General features: G+C 39.4%; 1 protein-coding gene across 2 annotated transcripts in view; it reads right to left on the bottom strand.

Annotated features, from left to right (window-relative positions):
- Positions 1-19,647, bottom strand: part of GTPBP10 (GTP binding protein 10) — a 35,308-nt gene extending 15,661 nt beyond the window's left edge. For both annotated transcript variants that reach the window (XM_033192976.1, XM_033192975.1), the window contains exons 1-4: positions 18,936-19,647; positions 11,774-11,967; positions 10,239-10,330; positions 9,563-9,707 (exon numbers count right to left, since the gene is read on the bottom strand). In XM_033192976.1, the coding sequence (XP_033048867.1) occupies positions 9,563-9,707; positions 10,239-10,330; positions 11,774-11,967; positions 18,936-18,968 (464 nt within the window). In that variant the 5' untranslated portion in view covers positions 18,969-19,647. The remainder of the gene's footprint in view (positions 1-9,562; positions 9,708-10,238; positions 10,331-11,773; positions 11,968-18,935) is intronic.
- Between the last annotated feature and the right edge of the window lie 383 nt (positions 19,648-20,030).

Genomic DNA, 20,030 nt, shown 5'->3' with positions numbered 1-20,030 from the left:
AAATTCCCCAATCTAGCAAGGCAGGCCAACATTCACATTCAGGAAATACAGAGAACACCACAAAGATACTCCTCGAGAAGAGCAACCCCAAGACACACAATTGTCAGATTCACCAAGTTTGAAATGAAGGAAAAAATGTTAAGGGCAGCCAGAGAGAAAGGTTGGGTTACCAACAAAGGGAAGCCCATCAGACTAACAGTGGATCTCTCGGCAGAAACCCTACAAGCCAGAAGAGAGTGGGGGCCGATATTCAATATTCTTAAAGAAAAGAATTTTCAATCCAGAATTTCCTATCCAGCCAAACTAAGCTTCATAAGTGAAGGAGAAATAAAATCCTTTACAGACAAGCAAATGCTGAGAGATTTTGTCACCACCAGGCCTGCCTTGCAAGAGTTCCTGAAGGAAGCAGTAAACATGGAAAGGAACAACCGGTACCAGACACTGCAAAAACATACCAAATTGTAAACACCATTGATGCTACAAAGAAATGGCATCAATTAACGGGCAAAATAACCAGTTAATATCACAATGGCAAGATCAAATTCACACATAACAATATTAATAAATGTAAATGGGCTAAATGCCCAAATTAAAAGACCTGTACTGGCAAATTGGATAAAGAGTCAAGACCCATTGGTGTGCTGTATTCAGGAGACCCATCTCATGTGCAAAGACACACATAGGCTCAAAAGAAAGAGATGGAGGAAGATCCACCAAGCAAATGGAAAGCAAAAAAAAAAAAAAAGCAGGGGTTGCAATCCCGGTCTCTGATAAAACAGACTTTAAACCAATAAAGATCAAAAGAGACAAAGAAGGCCACTACATAATGGTAAAGGGATCAATTCAACAAGAAGAGCTAACTATCCTAAATATGTATGCACCCAATACAAGAGCACCCAGATTCATAAAGCAAGTCCTTAGAGAGCTACAAAGAGACTTAGACTCCCACACAATAATAGTGGGAGATGTTAACACCCCACTGTCAATACTATATCAATGAGACAGAAGGGTAACAAGGATATCAAGAACTTGAACTCAGCTCTGGACAAATTGGACTTAACGGACATCTACAGAACTCTCTACCACAAATCAACAGAATATACATTCTTCGGCCGGGCACGGTGGCTCACGCCTGTAATCCCAGCACTTTGGGAGGCCGAGGTGGGCGGATCACGAAGTCAGGAGATCAAGACTATCCTGGTTAACACTGTGAAACCCCGTCTCTTTTTTGTATTTTTTGTAAAAATACAAAAAATTTGCCAGGCATGGTGGTGGGCGCCTGTAGTCCCAGCTGCTCGGGAGGCTGAGGCAGGAGAATGGTGTGAACCATTCTCACTGCAGAGCTTGCAGTGAGCCGAGATGGCGCCACTGCACTCCAGCCTGGGCGACAGAGCGAGACTCTGTCTCAAAAAAAATAAATAAATAAAATACATTCTTCTCAGCACACTGCACTTATTCTAAAATTGACCACATAATGAGAAGTAAAACACTCCTCAGCAAATGCAAAGCAACAGAAAACACAAGAAACTGTCTCTCAGACCAGTGCAATCAAATTAGAACTCAGGATTAAGAAACTCACTCAAAATCACATAACTACATGGAAACTGAACAACCTGCTCCTGAATGACTCCTGGGTAAATAATGAAATGAAGGCAGAAATACAGATGTTCTTTGAAACCAATAAGAACACAGATATAAAGTATCAGAATCTCTGGCACATATTTAAAACAGTGTGTAGAGGGAAATTATAGCACTAAATGCCCACAAGAGAAAGCAGGAAGGATCTAAAATTGACACTCTAACATCACAATTAAAAGAACCAGAGAAGCAAGAACAAACAAATTCAAAAGCTAGCAGAACTGATAGAGACAGAGACACAAAATACCCTTAAAAAAAAAAATCAATGAATCAAGGAGCTGTTTTTTTTAATCAGCAATACAGATAGACCATTAGCAAGACTAACAAAGAAGAAATGAGAAAAGAAACAAATAGATGCAATAAAAAATGATAAAGGGGATATCACTACTGATTCCACAGAAATACAAACTACCATCAGAGAATACTATAAATAATTCTACGCAAATAAACTAGAAAATCTACAAGAAATGGATAAATTCCTGGACACATACATCCTCCCAAGATTAAACCAGGAAGAAGTTGAATCTCTGAATAGACCAGTAACAGGCTCTGAAATTGAGGCAATAATTAATAGCCTACCAACCAAAAAAAATCCAGGACCAGGCAGATTCACAGTCGAATCTATGTACAAAGAGGAGCTGGTACCATTCCTTCTGAAATGATTCTAATCAATAGAAAAAGAGGGAATCCTCCCTAACTCATTCTATGAGGCTAGCATCATCCTGATACCAAAGCCTGGAAGAGATACAAAAAGAAAAAAAAAAAAAGAGAGAGAGAAAGAATTTTAGGCCAATAATCCTGATGAACATCGATGTGAAAATCCTCAATAAAATACTGGCAAAATATCCAGCAGCACTTCAAAAAGCGTATCCACCACAGTTAAGCTGGCTTCAACCCTGGGATGCAAGGCTGGTTCAACATACACAAATCAATAAACCTAATCCATCACATAAACAGAAGCAATGACAAAAACCACATGATTATCGGAATAGATGCAGAAAAGGCCTTTGACAAAATTCAACACCCCTTCATGCTAAAAACTCTCAAGAAACTAGGTATCAACAGAATGTATCTCAAAATAATAAGAGCTATTTATGACACACCCACAGCCAATCTCATACCGAACAGGCAACAACCGGAAGCATTCCCTTTGAAAACCAGCATAAGACAAGGATGCCCTCTCTTACCACTCCTATTCAACATAGTGTTGGAAGTTCTGTCCAGGGCAGTCAGGCAAGAGAAAGAAATAAATGGTATTCAGTCAGGAAAAGAGGAAGTCAAATTGTCCTGTTTGCAGATGACATGACTATATATTTAGAAAACCCCATCGTCTCAGCCCAAAATCACCTTAAGCTGATAAGCAACTTCAGCAAAGTCTCAGGATACAAAATCAATGTGCAAAAATCACAAACATTCCTATACACCAATAACAGACACACAGAGAGCCAAATCATGAGTGAACTCCCATTTGCAATTACTACAAAGATAATAAAATACCTAGGAATCCAAGTTACAAGGAATGTGAAGGACCTCTTCAAGGAGAACTACAAACCACTGCTCAATGAAATAAAAGAGGACACAAACAAATGGAAGAACATTCCATGCTCATGAATAGGAAGAATCAATATCGTGAAAATGGCCACACTGCCCAAGGTAATTTATAGATTCAATGCCATCCCCATCAAGCTACCACTGGCTTTCTTCACAGAATTGGAAAAAACTACTTTAAAGTTCATATGGAACCAAAAAAGAGCCTGCATTGCCAAGACAATCCTAAGCAAAAACAACGAAGCTAGAGGCATGATGCTACCTGACCTCAAACTATACTACAAGGCTACAGTAACAAAAACAGCATGGTACTGATACCGAAACAGATATATACACCAATGGAACAGAACAGAGGCCTCAGAAATACCCCCACACATCTACAACCATCTGATCTCTGACAAACCTGACAAAAACAAGCAATGGGGAAAGGGTTCCCTATTTAATAAATGGTGCTAGGAAAACTGGCTAGCCATATGTAAAAAGCTGAAACTGGATCCCTTCCTTACAACTTACGCAAAAATTAACTCAAGATGGATTAAAGACTTAAATGTAAGACCTGAAACCATAAAAACCCTAGAAGAAAACCTAGGCAATACCATTCAGGACATAAGCATGGGCAATGACTTCATGACTAAAACACCAAAAGCAAGGGCAACAAAAGCCAAAATTAACAAATGAAATCTAATTAAACTAAAGAGCTTCTGCACAGTATAAGAAACTATCATCAGAGTGAAGAGGCAACCTACAGAATGGGAGAAAATTTTTGCAATCTACCCATCCGACAAAGGGCTAATATCCAGAATCTACAAAGAACTTAAACAAATTTACAAGAAAAAAACAACCCTATCAAAAAGTGGGCAAAGGACATGAACAGATACTTCTCAAAAGAAGACATTCACGCAGCCAACAGACATACGAAAAAATGCTCATCATCACTGGTCATCAGAAAAATGCAAATCAAAACCATAATGAGATACCATTTCATGCCAGTTAGAATGGCGATCATTAAAAAATCAGGAAACAACAAATGCTGGAGAGGATGTGGAGAATGGGACCGCTTTTACACTGTTGGTGGGAGTATAAATTAGTTCAACCATTGTGGAAGACAGTGTGGCAATTCCTCAAGGATCTAGAACTAGAAACATCATTTGACCCAGCAATCCCATTACTGGGTATACACCCAAAGGATTATAAATCATGCCATTATAAAGACACATTCCCACGTATGTTTATTGCGGCACTATTCACAATAGCAAAGACTTGGAACTAACCCAAATGTCCATCAATGATAGACTGAATTAAGAAAATGTGGCACATATATACCATGGAATGCTATGCAGCCATAAAAAAGGATAAGTTCATGTCCTTTGCAAAGACATGGATGCAGCTGGAAACCATCATTCTCAGTAAACTACCACAAGGATAGAAAATCAAACATTGCATGTTCTCACTCATAAGTGGGAGATGAACAATGAACATATGGACACAGGGTGGGGAACATCACACAACGGGGCCTGTGAGGGTGTGGGGGTCTGGGGGAGGGATAGCATTAGGAGAAATACGTAATGTAAATGACAAGTTGATGGGTGCAGCAAACCAACATGGCACATGGATACCTATGTAACAAACCTGCATGTTGTGCATACCCAGGAACTTAAAGTGTAATAAAAAAAAAAAATTTAAAAAAAAAAGTGTAAGAGTTCTCTTTTCACCACATCTATGTCAACACCTATTGTTTTTTGACTTTTCCATAATGACCATTCTGGCTAAGTTGGTAAATCACTGTGGTTTTAATATGCATTTCCCTAAGTATTAGTGATGCTGAACATTTTCTTATATGCTTCTTGGCCATTTGTATGCATATCTTCTTTTGAGAAACGCCCATGTCATTTGTCCACTTTTTAATGGAATTGTTTTTTCCTTGCTGATTTGAGTTCCTTGTAGACTCTGTATATTAGTCCTCTGTTAGATGCATAGTTTGCAAATACTTTCTCCCATTCTGTAGGCTGTTTACTCTGTTGATTCTTTCTTTTGCTGTGCAGAGGATTTTTACTTTAATTAGGTCCCATTTATTTATTTATGTTGCATTTGGTTTGAGATCTTAGTCACAAATTCTTTGTCTAGGCCAATGTCCAGAAGGGTTTTTCCTATGTTTCTAGAATTTTTATAGTTTCAGGTCTTAGACTGAAACCTAATCTATATTGAGTTAATTTTTGTATACAATGAGAGATATGAATCCAGTTTCATTATTCTACATTTGGATATCCAATTTTCCCAGCATCATTTTTTGAATAGGGTATCCTTTCCCCAGTTTATGTTTTTGTGTGCTTTGTTAACGATCAGTTGGTCTTAAGTATTTGGCTTTATTTCTGGGCTCTCTATTCTCTTCCATTGGTCTATGTACCTAATTCTATACTAATACCATGCTGTTTTGGTTACTATAACATTGTAATATAATTTGAAGTCACGTAATATGATTCCTCTAGATTTGTTCATTTTGCTTAGGATTGCTTTGGCTATTCGGGCTTTTTTGATTCCATATGAATTTTAGGGTTTTTTCTAATACTGTGAAAAATAATACTGGTATTTTAACAGAAATTCCATTGAATCTGTAGATTCTCTGAGCAGTATGGTCATTTTCACAGTACTGATTCTACCAATCCATGAACATGGGATGTATTTCCATTTGTCTATGTTATCTACGATTTCTTTCAGCAGTGTCTGCAGTTCTCCTTGTAGAGATCTTTCACGACCTTGGTTAGGTATATTCTCAGGTATTTTATTTTTTGTAGCTGTTGTAAAAGGGATTGAGGTCTTGATTTAATTCTCAGCTTGGTTGCTGTTGGTGTATAGCAGTGCTATTGATTTGTATATACTGATTTGGTAACCTGAGAGTTTACTGAATTCATTTATCAAATCTAGGAGTCTTTTGAAGGAGTCTCTAGGGTTTTCAAGGTATAAGATCATATGGTTGGCAAACAGATAGTTTGACTTCCTTCTTTCCTATCTGAATGCCCTTTTTTTCTCTCGCCTGATTTTTCTGGCTAAGACTTCTCTTTGCACACATCTTTGATTTCTTTCTTGGAATAAATGTCTACATGAAGAAATACTGGATAAAATATAAGCTCATTTTAAAGGCTTTTGATTATACTGCTAAATTTCCCTCAAGAAAGGCCCACCATGTATGAAAGACAGTACTAGGAATGGCGGTTACTTAAAACATTCATTCCTAAATCTCATTCATATATTTTCATTAAATTTATCCAACAAGTATTTATTGAGCACTGACTTTGTATCAGGCAACATACTAAGCAATGAGACAAAATGATTCCTGCCTTCACAGAGTTCTTATTCAAATTTGAAGAAGGTATTTCAAAAACTCTGCCAAACTTTCACTTGGAATAATGGTGGAATATTCTGCAAATACTAATTTAGAATTCTATAAAAACTTATAAGCTGGAGGTATTTCAACAATTTCCCTCATTTAAAAAAAATCTTTCTGTAATGAATTTAAAATAAAATTATGTGAGGTTTCTTAATGACTTGTTTCTCCTGGAACATATGTTTTTTTCATATCCTGTTTCATCCAGGTTCTTAGAGCTTTTGAAAAGCAAATTGTAGCCATTTTTATCCATAATTATTACTAGCTGGACTTGCTGGTTTCCAACATCCTCATATTTTCATAATGATTGAGCACATAACACAAGCAACTATTTCCAAGAAGATCAAAGCATGAATAGAAAGATGATGCTAATGACTGAAGAACAGATATTTGAAATTTTTCTTGAAAAATACCCAGTGAAAATTTTAGAGGCTAAAATCCAGCCTATGCAAAGATCAGATTTGACAACAGCAGCACAAATCTGTTAGTTGTACAATAACTTTCTTCTATGATTCATTCAGTCCATTTCCAAAAGCAGCTAAAAGGATATCTACTTATGCCAGTATTCATAGTAGTAACTCTTGAAGAACAGTTGCCTAATTTAAAAACACTAGAAAACATATTAAACATTCCATTTAAAAATCTTTTCCCCCATTCTCTTTTCATATGCTTAAGAATCCTGATGCTTTAATTACTGACAAATTTCAAACCTACTTCTGAAAAGCTTAGTATATCACTATATGCAGTTTTCCAGTAAGCTGGCAATATAATTATGATGAAGACAGCAGCTACAATTCATTGAACGTACAAAAATGCAAACCATGTCTTCTGCTGTAAATGCATTATCTTACCCATCAACGTTTTAAGGAAAGACCTATCTCCATACACTACTAAAAATGAGAAAACAAATGACGTGGTGGCGGAAAAAAAAAAAAACTACAGTGAAGGAAGAATGAGAGAAAAGAAAAGGAAAAAAAGAAGAGAAAACAAAGGCTTAGAGAGGCTGTATAATTTACCCAAGACCAGCTGGCCAGCCTCCACAGGATTTGAGATCCTAACCTAAATAGTCTAAGCTGAGTCCTCCATGCCACTCCACTTTTATGACTAAGCCATGCTAGGCTCCTCTTAGACTGTAAAGTTTTCTCTTCAGAACATGAAACACATTTTTATGCCAAATGCAACTGTGATTCGCTGGACTGCCAGGCTTGCCCACAAAACCCTATTAAGCCCATAACGTTCCTGAAAATATAGAGGATTATAGAACTTATATCTAATAACTCTCATAACTGTGCTTTATTGAAAAAAAAATGTGAATGGAAAGCCAGGATCACATCTTTCCTTGTTATAATTTTAGCAGTAACGGGGCCTCTGTGAACCCTAAACCAATGGCGGTAAGCTCTAGTGGCTGGTCAGGCAGGGCAAAAGGCAAGGGATTCAGACTTAAGAGTCTGGTAAAGAAGCAGTAGGATGCCTGAAGAGGAAGATGAAAAGAACTTAGAAAGAAGCTATGGGGAAGCAAAAACAGAACTAGGAATTTGAAGTAGGATGGTAACAAGGCAGTTTTCCTTATCTTGTTCTTAAACTTTCCATCTGAATAACTGTGTAATACCGTGACAGGGCCGGAAGAAGAGGGCAGGAGAGAGCAGGGATGGGGGAGAGACAGCAAATGCAAATTTAAGTTTTCTCTTCCTTTGTTTTTTTTGTTGTTGTTGCTGTTGTTGTTGTTTTTCTGAGACGGAGTCTGGCTCTGTCGCCCAGGCTGGAGTGCAGTGGCACGATCTCGGCTCACTGCAAGTTCTGCCTCCCAGGTTGACACCACTCTCCTGCCTCAGCCTCCCGAGTAGCTGGGACTACAGGCACCCGCCACCACACCCAGCTACAGACGGGATTTCACCGGGTTAGCCAGGATGGTCTTGATCTCCTGACCTCGTGATCCGCCCACCTCGTCCTCCCAAAGTGCTGGGATTACAGGAGTGAGCCACCGCACCCGGCCCCTTTATGTATTCTGTATCCTGCTATCTATCCCCTTCCAGTGTAGAAGCCGCACTGCAACTCCACAGCTAAACAGCATTATTTAATGAAAGAATGGAGGCTGGTGGAAGAAGACACTCTTCTGAGGTCTACAGTACTGGGACTAGATAGATCCTATGCAGAGGCAAGAAGGATATACAAACAGTCATAGCAGGATTCAATTTGGCAGCAACAGTGCATAAGTCTGAGGACTGAGATTGTTTATATTGGTCTTTAGCCATTTGACTAATGATACTTTAATGTCTCTATTAAGACCCAAAAGAGGACGGGCGCGGTGGCTCACGCCTGTAATCCCAGCACTTTGGGAGGCCGAGGCAGGCGGATCACAAGGTCAGGAGAATGAGACCATCCTGGCCAACATGGTGAAACCCCGTCTCTACTAAAAATACAAAAAAAAAAAAAAAATAGCTCGGTGTGGGGGCGGGTGCCTGTAGTCCCAGCTACTCTGAAGGCTGAGGCAGGAGAATGGCGTGAACCCAGGAGGCTGAGCGTGCAGTGAGCCGATATCACGCCATTGCACTCTAGCCTGGGTGACAGAGTGAGACTCTGCATCAAAAAAAAAAAAAAAAGACCCAAAAGAGTTATGTCAATCATTTTTTCCCTTTTTATTTCCTTCTATATACTTTTAATAATAATATGGTTTGTTTGGATTTATTATTCTTTAATATCTGGTAATATTATTTAACCTTCTTATTGCATTTGATTGATTTTTCTTTATGCATTCTCTAACATTTCCACTGATCTATTCAATTGCTCTGGTCTTAATTTTACAAATAAGCAATAACTATGAAACTCTATGTTGGTAATTTGAAAACAATATTTAGCAGCATATTTTTCTAGTACATACACAACAACCAAATTCCATAAATTTGAAATTATGGCCCCAAATTACCATTTACATTTATTTCCTATTCAAGAACTATCTCTCTGAAAGTATAATAATAAAAAATGAACGATACTTACCCTACTAGGCCTACATCAGCTATAACTTTTAGATCAAGGTGAATTATTCGTCTCTGGCCTTTCAATGGTAAGAAATTTGTAAGTAATTTACCACCAAGACCTCCTTCAGCTACCAAAATTCTGTCATTCTCCTTATTGAGTTCTCCTTAAAAAGAGAGAGAGAAGTATTTACATTAAAGATCAATAAGTGAAATCACTAATGCAATCTATTTCTTTCAGAAATACAGGCAAAGAAATTCAAAATTACAAATCTATAGATTAGTAGGTGGAATCACTAATGTAATATTTTACTTTCAAAAATACATGCCAGGAAATTCTCAATTACAAATCTATAATAAGTAGAATCATTAATGGAATGTTGTTCTTTCAGAAAACAGTCCAGGAAATTCCAATTTACAAATCTATTGAAAGTTTGACCCCAGAAAAACACTTCAGTAAGCAATTGAAAAGAGCCTAGTTATATATTTTAAGACCAAGCAAGAACTCTAACATCTTTAAAACAATCTTAAATCTAGTAGTCATTTTAACTTTTGTCAAGTTTTAAAAATGCTCTCTTATAGAGTAGTAACTAAAATTGTTAGTTAAAAAACTTCTGAAACTCAAGAGAAGCTATTCCATTGTTTAATTTTAGAAAATGTGCACATTTTTACAACCTTCGAAGTTATAGTACACTCACCTATAATTTTACCGTTTTCATCAGTTACTGAAATACCCACAGGCACAGGGATTTCACAGTCTTCTCCTTTGGAGCCTTTCAGTGCACTAACTCTATCAAAAAAAAGTATACATATATATATATGTATGCTAGTGTGTGTACACACACACACACACAAAATGGTTACAAAGAACAGTAGCAATCAATTCTCTGGTTAATGCAGATGTTAAATGGTCAAACACAAGGTTTAAAAAAACTAAAATTATCCCTAATCATTTCTTTATATTTTAGACATTATATCCCACTAAAATGGCACTGGGTAATGATTTAAGTCACTAAGCTAGCCACCAAAGGTCATTTTAACCTGAAACTAAAATATTGCAACCATGAAATGAAGAGATTATTGCTACAATACAAATAAGGTAGAAAAAGCCAGGCATGGTGGCTCACGCCTATAATCTCAGCACTTTGGGAGGCTGAGGCAGGAGGATCTCTTGAGTCCAGGAGGTCAAGACCAGCCTGAACACCAAGCACAACCCCATTTCTACTAAAAAAAAAAAAAAAAAAGAAAAGAAAATTAAAAATTAGTTGGGCATGGTGGCATACACCTGTAGTCTCGGCTACTTAGGAGGCAGAGGTGGGAGGATCACTTGAGCCTGAAAGGTAGAGGCTGCAGTAAGCTGTGCTAGTGCCTACTACACTCAGCCTAGGCAACAGAATCAAAAAAAAAGAAAAAATGAATCTATAAAAAAACAAAAAATCCACCAAATAGCAAAGCTTCTAAAAAACTAACCTCGAAGGAGAGTACTTACATTAAAGAAGGCAAATCTGGCTACTCTTAAACTGCTCATAAAAGAAAAAATTAGTACAAACGTTTTAGTAATTCTACTTCTGGGAATTTATCAAAATAATAATTGAACAAACATGTAAAATAGGATGTTTTTACACAGGATGCTGTACTGTACGTATAATCGAAAAAAAAATCAACAATAACCTAAATAGACAAACGACAAAATACATTGTTATTTATTATGCAGGTATTCTGAACAATTTTGACATTGGAAAAAAAGTAAAAATAGCAGATTGTAAAATATTGTACTCTCATTTTTGTATTCTAAAATTTTATGCATATAATTGCATTTGTGTAAACACACAGAAAGTCTTAGAAAAGTCAAGAAAAGGTTAATAGTGGCTATCTTGCCTTCTAATGGTAGTGGGGTGGAGTAGCATGGTTAAGACTGAGAAAGTTTTCTTAAAGGTTGTCAAAGATAATTTTAGAAGAAAACAGTGGGAATTCAGATAATTTTCGGTTTCAACAGGGAAAGTGCAAAAAGAATACAGATAGACATTGGGAAAAGAAACGGGCAAAACGTTTTAAAACTCTGAAATATTCTTTAGTATCAGTCTTTTATGAGTTGAGACATTTTAGGCTTTTGCTCAGTTATAAATACAGGAAATAATTTACTTCAAATGAACAATTAAGTTTTTATTTTATAGCTTAAAAAAAATTTCCAGAAGGGTTTGATTTTCTAAAATTTAAGTCACTCGGTACTTACTTGCTGTTTGCTCCTACTCCAGCCACAAACCGTTTCTGAGGATACTTGTCTTTAAGTTGTTTTAAAGTCATTCTGTTCTGGGCTACAACCCAGACGTCACCACCTTTTCCACCTTCTCCACCTAAACGAGGATAACCCATTCCACCGGGTCCTCCCTTGGTGAAGAGTCTTAGGTTATCGATGAAATTTCCATACTTAAAAAAAAAAGAGAAAAAACATTTGTATACCAAGTGTATCAACTTGGAACCCCTTTCTAGTTCTTTCTTCCACTAAAACTTCTTTTTAAAAAATCGTTAATAGCTTCTTATATGCCAATTCTGTAACATCTTCTTAGCTCATCTCCACATGTCTGATTTGACCCCCTTTCCCATTTGATTATTTCTCTTAAGTCCCTTTTAGTTTTTTCAGTTATCAATTATTGTCCCACCCATCCTGAAGGTTTCTGACTTGGCCCTGTTTTCATTCTACGCTTTCTCCCCTGGGTAATTTCTGCTTGTACCAATAACCATCACCTAGATGAGATATCTTCTATGTCCAATCTGTCGGACATTTCCATCAGGATGAAATCTTTTAATAGGATAAAGCAATGTGAGCAGAATGTGTATTTAATTTATATGTGAAATCCCCTAATATATAACTTGTTCTTACATATCAGTTGAATAAATACTAGCTGCCTCAAAAATAAATGTTAACATAACAAAACCAAACTCTTCCCCAGGTAAAATCTGTTCCTCCAATGTTCTCTCAAATAATGGAACCACGGTTTATCTATTCATTGAGACTACACAAATGGAAGTCTTTCAGATTACACCTGTTTCTTGTCCCAAAGCCCTACTCTCTTCTCTCCAGTACCACTGCCCTAGTACCTGCACCACATGAGCTCCTTTCAGTGTCTAATCATTTTTTCCCTATTGCATTCTCCAATTTGTTGCCTGAAGTATTTTTCTGAAATTGATCTGATCTCTAATTACGTTTCTCCTTTACTCAAAAACCATGCATTTAAAAAAATGCTTATGAAATAAAGTAAAAAATTCTTAGTACTACAGTTGACCCTTGAACAACACTGGTTTGAACTGTGTGTGTCCACTTATATACAGATTTTTTCTTTTTTTTTTGAGACGGAGTCTGGCTCTGTCGCCCAGGTTGGAGTGCAGTGGCCGGATCTCAGCTCACTGCAAGCTCCGCCTCCTGGGTTTATGCCATTCTCCTGCCTCAGCCTCCGGAGTAGCTGGGACTACAGGCGCCCGCCACCTCGCCCGGTTAGTTTTTTGTATTTTTTAGTAGAGACGGGGTTTCACCGTGTTAGCCAGGATGGTCTCGATCTCCTGAGCTCGTGATCCGCCCGTCTCGGCCTCCCAAAGTGCTGGGATTACAGGATTGAGCCACCGCGCCTGGCCTCACACAGATTTTTTTCAATAAATACATTAGAAAATTTTGAGCTTTGCAACAATTTGAAAAAACTTACAAACCACATAGATGGGAAATCCTGAAAAAAATTAAGAAAAGTTGTGTCATGAGTGCAAAAAATATACAGATACTAATTTATTTTGTCATTTACTTCCATAAAATATATACATATCTATTTTAATTTTTAAAAAACGAGAGATGGGGTCTTGCTGTGTTGACCAGGCTGGTCTCAAACTCCTGGCCACAAACAATCGTCTTGCCTTGGCCTCCCAAAGTGCTGGAATTACAGGCATGAGCTACTGCACCTGGCCACACATCTATTATAAAAAGTTAAAATGTATCAAAACTTACAAACACACTTGCAGAGAGGGCAGCATTTGCAGTCAAGAGAAATGTCAGCAAATGTAAAAATGCAGTATTAAATCATAACTGCATAAAATTAACTGTAGTACATCCTGGAATACTGTAATAATTTCGTGGTTACCTCCTGTAGCTATCTCAGTGAGCTCAAGTGTCCCAAATTGCCACCAAAAAGGCCATGGGATACTAATTATCTCTCCATGGGCAGTTTATCTTGCCAGTAAATTTTGTAAGTCAGTAAAAAGTGATCTCTCACAGTTCTCTCGCATTTTTCATCATGTTCAGTGTTACACTGTAAACCTTGAACAACACCATGGAACCCATACAAAGTGCCACTAGTGATGCTGGCAGTGCTCTCAAGAAGTCAAGTCGTGACATTACAATAACAAGACGAATTGCTTGATACGTACCACAGATGAAAATCTGTAGCTGCGATGGCCTGCTATTTCAAGATAAATGAATCCAGAATAAAAATCAATGTAAAAGAAGAAAAAACTTCATAACCCACTGCTGCAGCTGTGCCAAGAGGTGTGAAAACCTTGCACTTTTTGTAAATTAACTTTTTATCTTGTATTGAAAATGCAACTTTTATGTAGATGCAGGATTGCTATTTTAAAAACACAGACTCATACAATTCAGGAAAAAGTAAAGTTACTGTATGACAATTTAAAAGCAAAAGAAGTGTGAAGGATCTAAAGCTAAATAATTAGTTGCCAGCAAAGGATGATGTGATAATTTTAGAAAGACGTTTGACTGTGGAAGACAGTGTGGGGATTACTCAAGAATCTAGAACTAGAAATACCATTTGACCCAGCGATCCCATTACTGAGTATATACCCAAAGGATTATAAATCATGCCATTATAAAGACACAAGCACACATATGTTTATTGTGGCACTATTCACGATAGCAAAGACTTGGAACCAAACCATCAACGATAGACTGGATTAAGAAAATGTGGCACTTTGGGAGGCCGAGACGGGCGGATCACGAGGTCAGGAGATCGAGACCATCCTGGCTAATACGGTGAAACCCCGTCTCTACTAAAAATACAAAAAAAAAAAAAACTAGCCGGGCGAGGTGGCGGGCGCCTGTAGTCCCAGCTACTTGGGAGGCTGAGGCAGGAGAATGGCGGAAACCCAGGAGGCGGAGCTTGCAGTGAGCTGAGATCTGGCCACTGCACTCCAGTCCGGGCGACAGAGCGAGACTCCGCCTCAAAAAAAAAAAAAAAAAAAAGAAAATGTGGCACATAGGCCGGGCGCGGTGGCTCAAGCCTGTAATCCCAGCACTTTGGGAGGCCGAGACGGGCGGATCACAAGGTCAGGAGATCGAGACCATCCTGGCTAACACGGTGAAACCCCGTCTCTACTAAAAAAATACAAAAAGCTAGCCGGGCGAGGTGGCGGGCGCCTGTAGTCCCAGCTACTCGGGAGGCTGAGGCAGGAGAATGGCGTGAACCTGGGAGGCGGAGCTTGCAGTGAGCTGAGATTCAGCCACTGCACTCCAGCCTGGGCAATAGAGCGAGACTCCGTCTCAAAAAAAAAAAAAAAAAAAAAAAAAAAAAATGTGGCACATATACACCATGGAATACTATGCAGCCATAAAGAAGGATGAGTTCATGTCCTTTGCAGCAACATGGATGCAGCTGGAAACCATCATTCTGAGCAAACTATCACAAGGACAGAAACCAAACACACGTTCTCACTCATAGGTGGGAACTGAACAATGAGAACGCTTGGACACGGGGAGGGGAACATCACACACCAGGGCCTGTCATGGGGTGGGGGGCTGTGGAGAGATAGCATTAGGAGAAATACCCAATGTAAATGACAAGTTAATGGGAGCAGCAAACCAACATGGCACATGTATACCTATATAACAAACCTGCACATTGTGTACACGTACCCTAGAACTTGAAGTATAATTTAAAAAAAAAGAAGAAGAAATCGGTTTGGCTTTGGCTTTAGAAATATCAAGATAACAGGAGAAGCAGGTTCTGCCAACCAACAGGCAGCAGATGAGTTCCCAGACGCCATTGAGAAAATCACTGAGGAGAAAGAATCTCTCCCAAATCAGGTTGTTCATGCTAGCAAAAGTACCCAATTGTGGAAAACATGCTACAAAAGACATTAGTAAGGAAGAGCAGTGAGCACCAGGATTTAAGCCAGGAAGGGACAGGCTAACCCTATTGTATTGTGCAAATGCAGTTGTGTTTATAATCAGGACTGTCCTTATCTATGAAGCTGCTAACCCCTCAATCTCAAAAGGGAAAGATAAACATCAGCTGCCAGTCTTTGTTGGACAAGAAGGCCTAGAGAACAAAAAACGCTTTCTCTGGATTGGTTCCATGGATGCTTTCTCCCTGAAGTCAGGAAGTACCTTCCCAATACGAAACTGACTTACAAAGTTCTTCTGATATTGGACAGTGCCTTCCCTCCCTGCTACCCAGAACCCCATGAGTTCAACACCAAAGGCACCGAAGTGGTGTCCTTGCCCCCAAACACAATGTCTCTAAATCAGCCTCTAGATCGGGGGTCGCAAGGACCTTTAAGGCTCATTAAACATATGATATTCTATGGAAAGGATTGTCAGCTATGGAAAAGAACACCGATAGAGAAAACTTCAGGAAAGTCTGGAAGTATTACACCATTGAAAATGTCATTGTTATTGAAAAAGCCATGAAAGCCATAAGCCCAAAACAATTAAGTTCGTGCTGGGGAAAACTTCGTCTAGGTGTTATGTTGTAACGTCACAGGATTTACAATAGAGTCAATTAAGGAAATCATGAAAGAGACTGTGGATATGCCAAAAACGGCGGAAGAGTGGGTAAAGGACTTCATGACATGGATCTTGAAGAAACTCAAGAGCTAAGAGACAAACCAGAGGAATTAACACAAGACAGCTTGATGAGTGCTTCAGATCCAGTACCAGATAACAAGGAAGAAAACACAGAATAAACTACCAGAAAAACTAACATCAGACAATCTGGCAGGAGGGCTCCTATTATTCAGGACTGCTTTTGACTTCTTTCATGACGTGGATCCTTCTGTGAAACAGGCACTGAAACTAAAGCAAATGGTGGAAGAGGTACTGGTACCCTATAGAAACATTTTTGGGGGGGAAAAGAGAAAAGCAAAAGCATGACAAAAATTGCGATGTACTTCCATAAAGTTATACATAGTGTGTCTGCCTGTCTTGCCTCCCCTTCCACCTCCTCCACCTCATCTTCTGCCTCTGCCACCCAATATAGCAAGACCAACTCCCCCTCTTCCTCCTCAGTCTACTGAACATGAAGACTATAAGGATGAAGACCTTTACAATTCACTTCCACTTAATGAACAGTAAATATATTTTCCCTTCCTTATGACTTTCTTAGTAACAGTTTCTTTTCTCTAGCTTAATTTATTGTAAGAATACAGTATATACTATATATATAACCTATATGTGTCAACTGATTGCTTATGTTATCAGTAAGGCTTCCAGCCAAAAGATTAGTAGTAGTTGTTTTTGGGGGGAGTTGAAAGTTATATGAAGATTTTCAACTGGGGGGGCACCTCTAACCCCCATGTTCTTGAAGGGTCAACTGCATATTCAAAGCTACTAAATACACTTCTGGTTATCTTTTTTTCTTTTTTTTTTGAAACAGGATCTGGTTCTGTTGCTTGGACTGGAGTGCTGTGGCACTGTCATAGCTCACTGCAGCCTCAAACTCCTGGGCTCAAGCAATTCTCCCACTTCAGCCTCTGGAATGGCTGGGACTACAGGCACCACACCACCACCCCAACTGTTTTAAAGATGGGGTCTTGCTATGTTGCCCAGACTGGTCTTGAACTCCTGACCTTAAGGGATCCTCCCACCTCAGCCTCCCAAATAGCTGGAACAGCAGGTTCACGTACCATGCCTAGCTCCTTCCTGTATCCTTTTCTTTTGCTCAACCCTTCCTCTCTTCCTCTTTGCTCTGTACTACATGAAATACTACCATTTCTACATGCCATTCTGCTCATGCTTTTCCTCTACTTAGAATGTCATTTGTTTTTCCTATCATAAATCCACCAAAATGTCATATTTACTAATGTCTTTCTAAATTCCTCTAATCAATTCTCTGACTTTGCTGGCTCTCCCAGCAATTTGATTAAATCTCTATCTTACACCTTTATAAATCTTACGCTGCATTTAGTGTTTACCTGTTTCCTTCACTGACTCAAGAATTTCTTTTTTTTTTTTTTTTTTTTTTTTTTTTTTTTTTTTTTGAGGCGGAGTCTCGCTCTGTCGCCCAGACTGGAGTGCAGTGGCGCAACCTCGGCTCACTGCAAGCTCCGCCTCCCGGGTTCACGCCATTCTCCTGCCTCAGCCTCCCGAGTAGCTGGGACTACAGGCGCCCGCCACCTCGCCCGGCTAGTTTTTTGTATTTTTAGTAGAGACGGGGTTTCACCATGTTAGCCAGGATGGTCTCGATCTCCTGACCTCGTGATCCGCCCGTCTCGGCCTCCCAAAGTGCTGGGATTACAGGCTTGAGCCACCGCGCCCGGCCAAGAATTTCTTGTAGGTAAAGGACTTATGTATTAACTTCTTAGGTTGTTAAAATAACTTAGGGAGCAATTTCTTAAATTCATAATCCACATCTCTAGTCATTTAGGATAGCAATTACCAAAAACATCTGGGATTTTTTTTTCAAAACAGTTGAAATATTGAGCATTCTGATATACTCGAGGAGAGTTTCTACAGTTCCATTAAATATATAACACTTTTTTCCTGCTCTAGATAAATCAGATTCAGGGGCTTAGGAGCCTTATTTAAAAGGAGCATTTTACTCCGGTCGTTAGAAATAAAGTAATGGCCAAAACATAACGCAGGCAACGTTTCACAAAACATTACTAGTAGGTACTTTTTTTTTTTTTTTAATTCAAAGCAGTTGTAAATTTTTTCGGAAACGATTCTTAATACCGACAGTACACAAAAATCGACCTAAATGTTCTGCAAAAAGGCACATCAATTAAAAGCTTTCGTGTCTTCATAAAAATCCATTAGAAAAACCTTGAACAGTGCACTCAAGGAGAAATACATAAAAACAGGCTGTGGATATTACTTAAAGGAAGAAAAAACCACAACATTTGGGCCACAGCAGGCAGGTATCCCAGTTCCTCATGCCACGTGCACACGATGTCTCTAAAGAACTTCAAACCCTGTCCCCAAACAACCGTCTTCACCACGCCAGGTACACACACCATTATCACCGCTTACTGGCAAAGCGCGACTACAGGAGAGGCGGAGAAGTCTATGGGAAAACCAAGCAAGCAAGAGGCCGCCACAAAGAAAGTAGTGGAGAGACAGGTGAGCAAGGGAGAACCACAGCCGTCAGCGCTAAGGGGACCAGGTTGAGGGGACCCGCACGTACCTTTCTGAACAACACGCAGCTGCAATGGACCATGGCTGCAACAGGCCAGGAAACCTTCTTGCGGAAGCCGCACAAGCCCAAGTACAGCGCGGCCTTTTGACGTCACCGCCGGGCGCCGACGCGATTTCTCCTCCGCCCACACCGGCGGACTGGCGCATGCGTTTTGTGGTGCTCTCGAGAGCGAACAGCGGCATGCGCTGTGCGGTGCAATCCACGGGTGTGGCGAGAAGGCGTTTTCTCTTAAAACACGAAGATAATCTCGAGAAGCGGTGGGACAAAGGACAGTAGGGCGCAGGTTGCGTGCCTCAGGAATTAACATTTTGAATAGAATGGAACTGAAGACCCAGCGGCCTTGGAGCAGCTTTTATGTTAATTGAAGAAACTAAGAATCTTCACCCTCAGCGTGAAAAAACCTCCAACGGACCATGAAACCAAACGCATAAAAGACACAGAAACTCAACTGGGGAAAAAGAACCCCCAAAAGCCGTTAGTTCAGTGACGAGCTGAGTAGTCTTCAGCCAAAGCTTCCAGGAGACAATAAATTTAAAACTTGCGGCGGCACAAAATTTTATTGAAAATAATGTCAGGATCTGAGTTCTGTTAAGAGGACTCTCCTGTGCAGTAAGAGAAAGAAGTTTCTTGGAGTCGGGAAGACTTGTTTTTTGTCATTTGAAGTGTGCCTTTGTGAGAACTAAGACACGATGTGAAAACCCCGCTCTGTCTTGATTATTTTTCAGGACCAGAAGAGAGTAGCTCTCACCAGCCCCTCATGCAGCGAAAAAACGTTTGCAGCTGAAGTAAACGGCCCTGCACAACGCTGCCAGTTGTATAACTCTTAACAACCCAAACGAATAATTCCTAGAATCCTTTCACATCCTGATATGATATGGCTCTGTGTCCCCACCCAAATCTCATCTTAATTTGTAATGTCCACCGTGGAGGTAGGGAAGTGATTGGATCATGGGGGGCGGTTTCTTCCGTGCTGCTCTCCTGATAATGGAGTTCACACAAGAGCTGATGGTTTTATAAGTGTTTGAAAGTCACTCCTTCGTTCTCTCTTCTGCTGCCATATGAAAAAGGTGCTTGTTTCCGCTT

This window comes from Trachypithecus francoisi, unplaced genomic scaffold (genome assembly GCF_009764315.1).
Source record: "Trachypithecus francoisi isolate TF-2019V2 unplaced genomic scaffold, Tfra_2.0 Lachesis_group4, whole genome shotgun sequence".
Lineage (NCBI taxonomy): Eukaryota > Metazoa > Chordata > Mammalia > Primates > Cercopithecidae > Trachypithecus > Trachypithecus francoisi.
The sequence above is the reverse complement of the archived record's forward strand: the minus strand, read 5'-3'. Positions and strand labels throughout refer to the sequence as shown.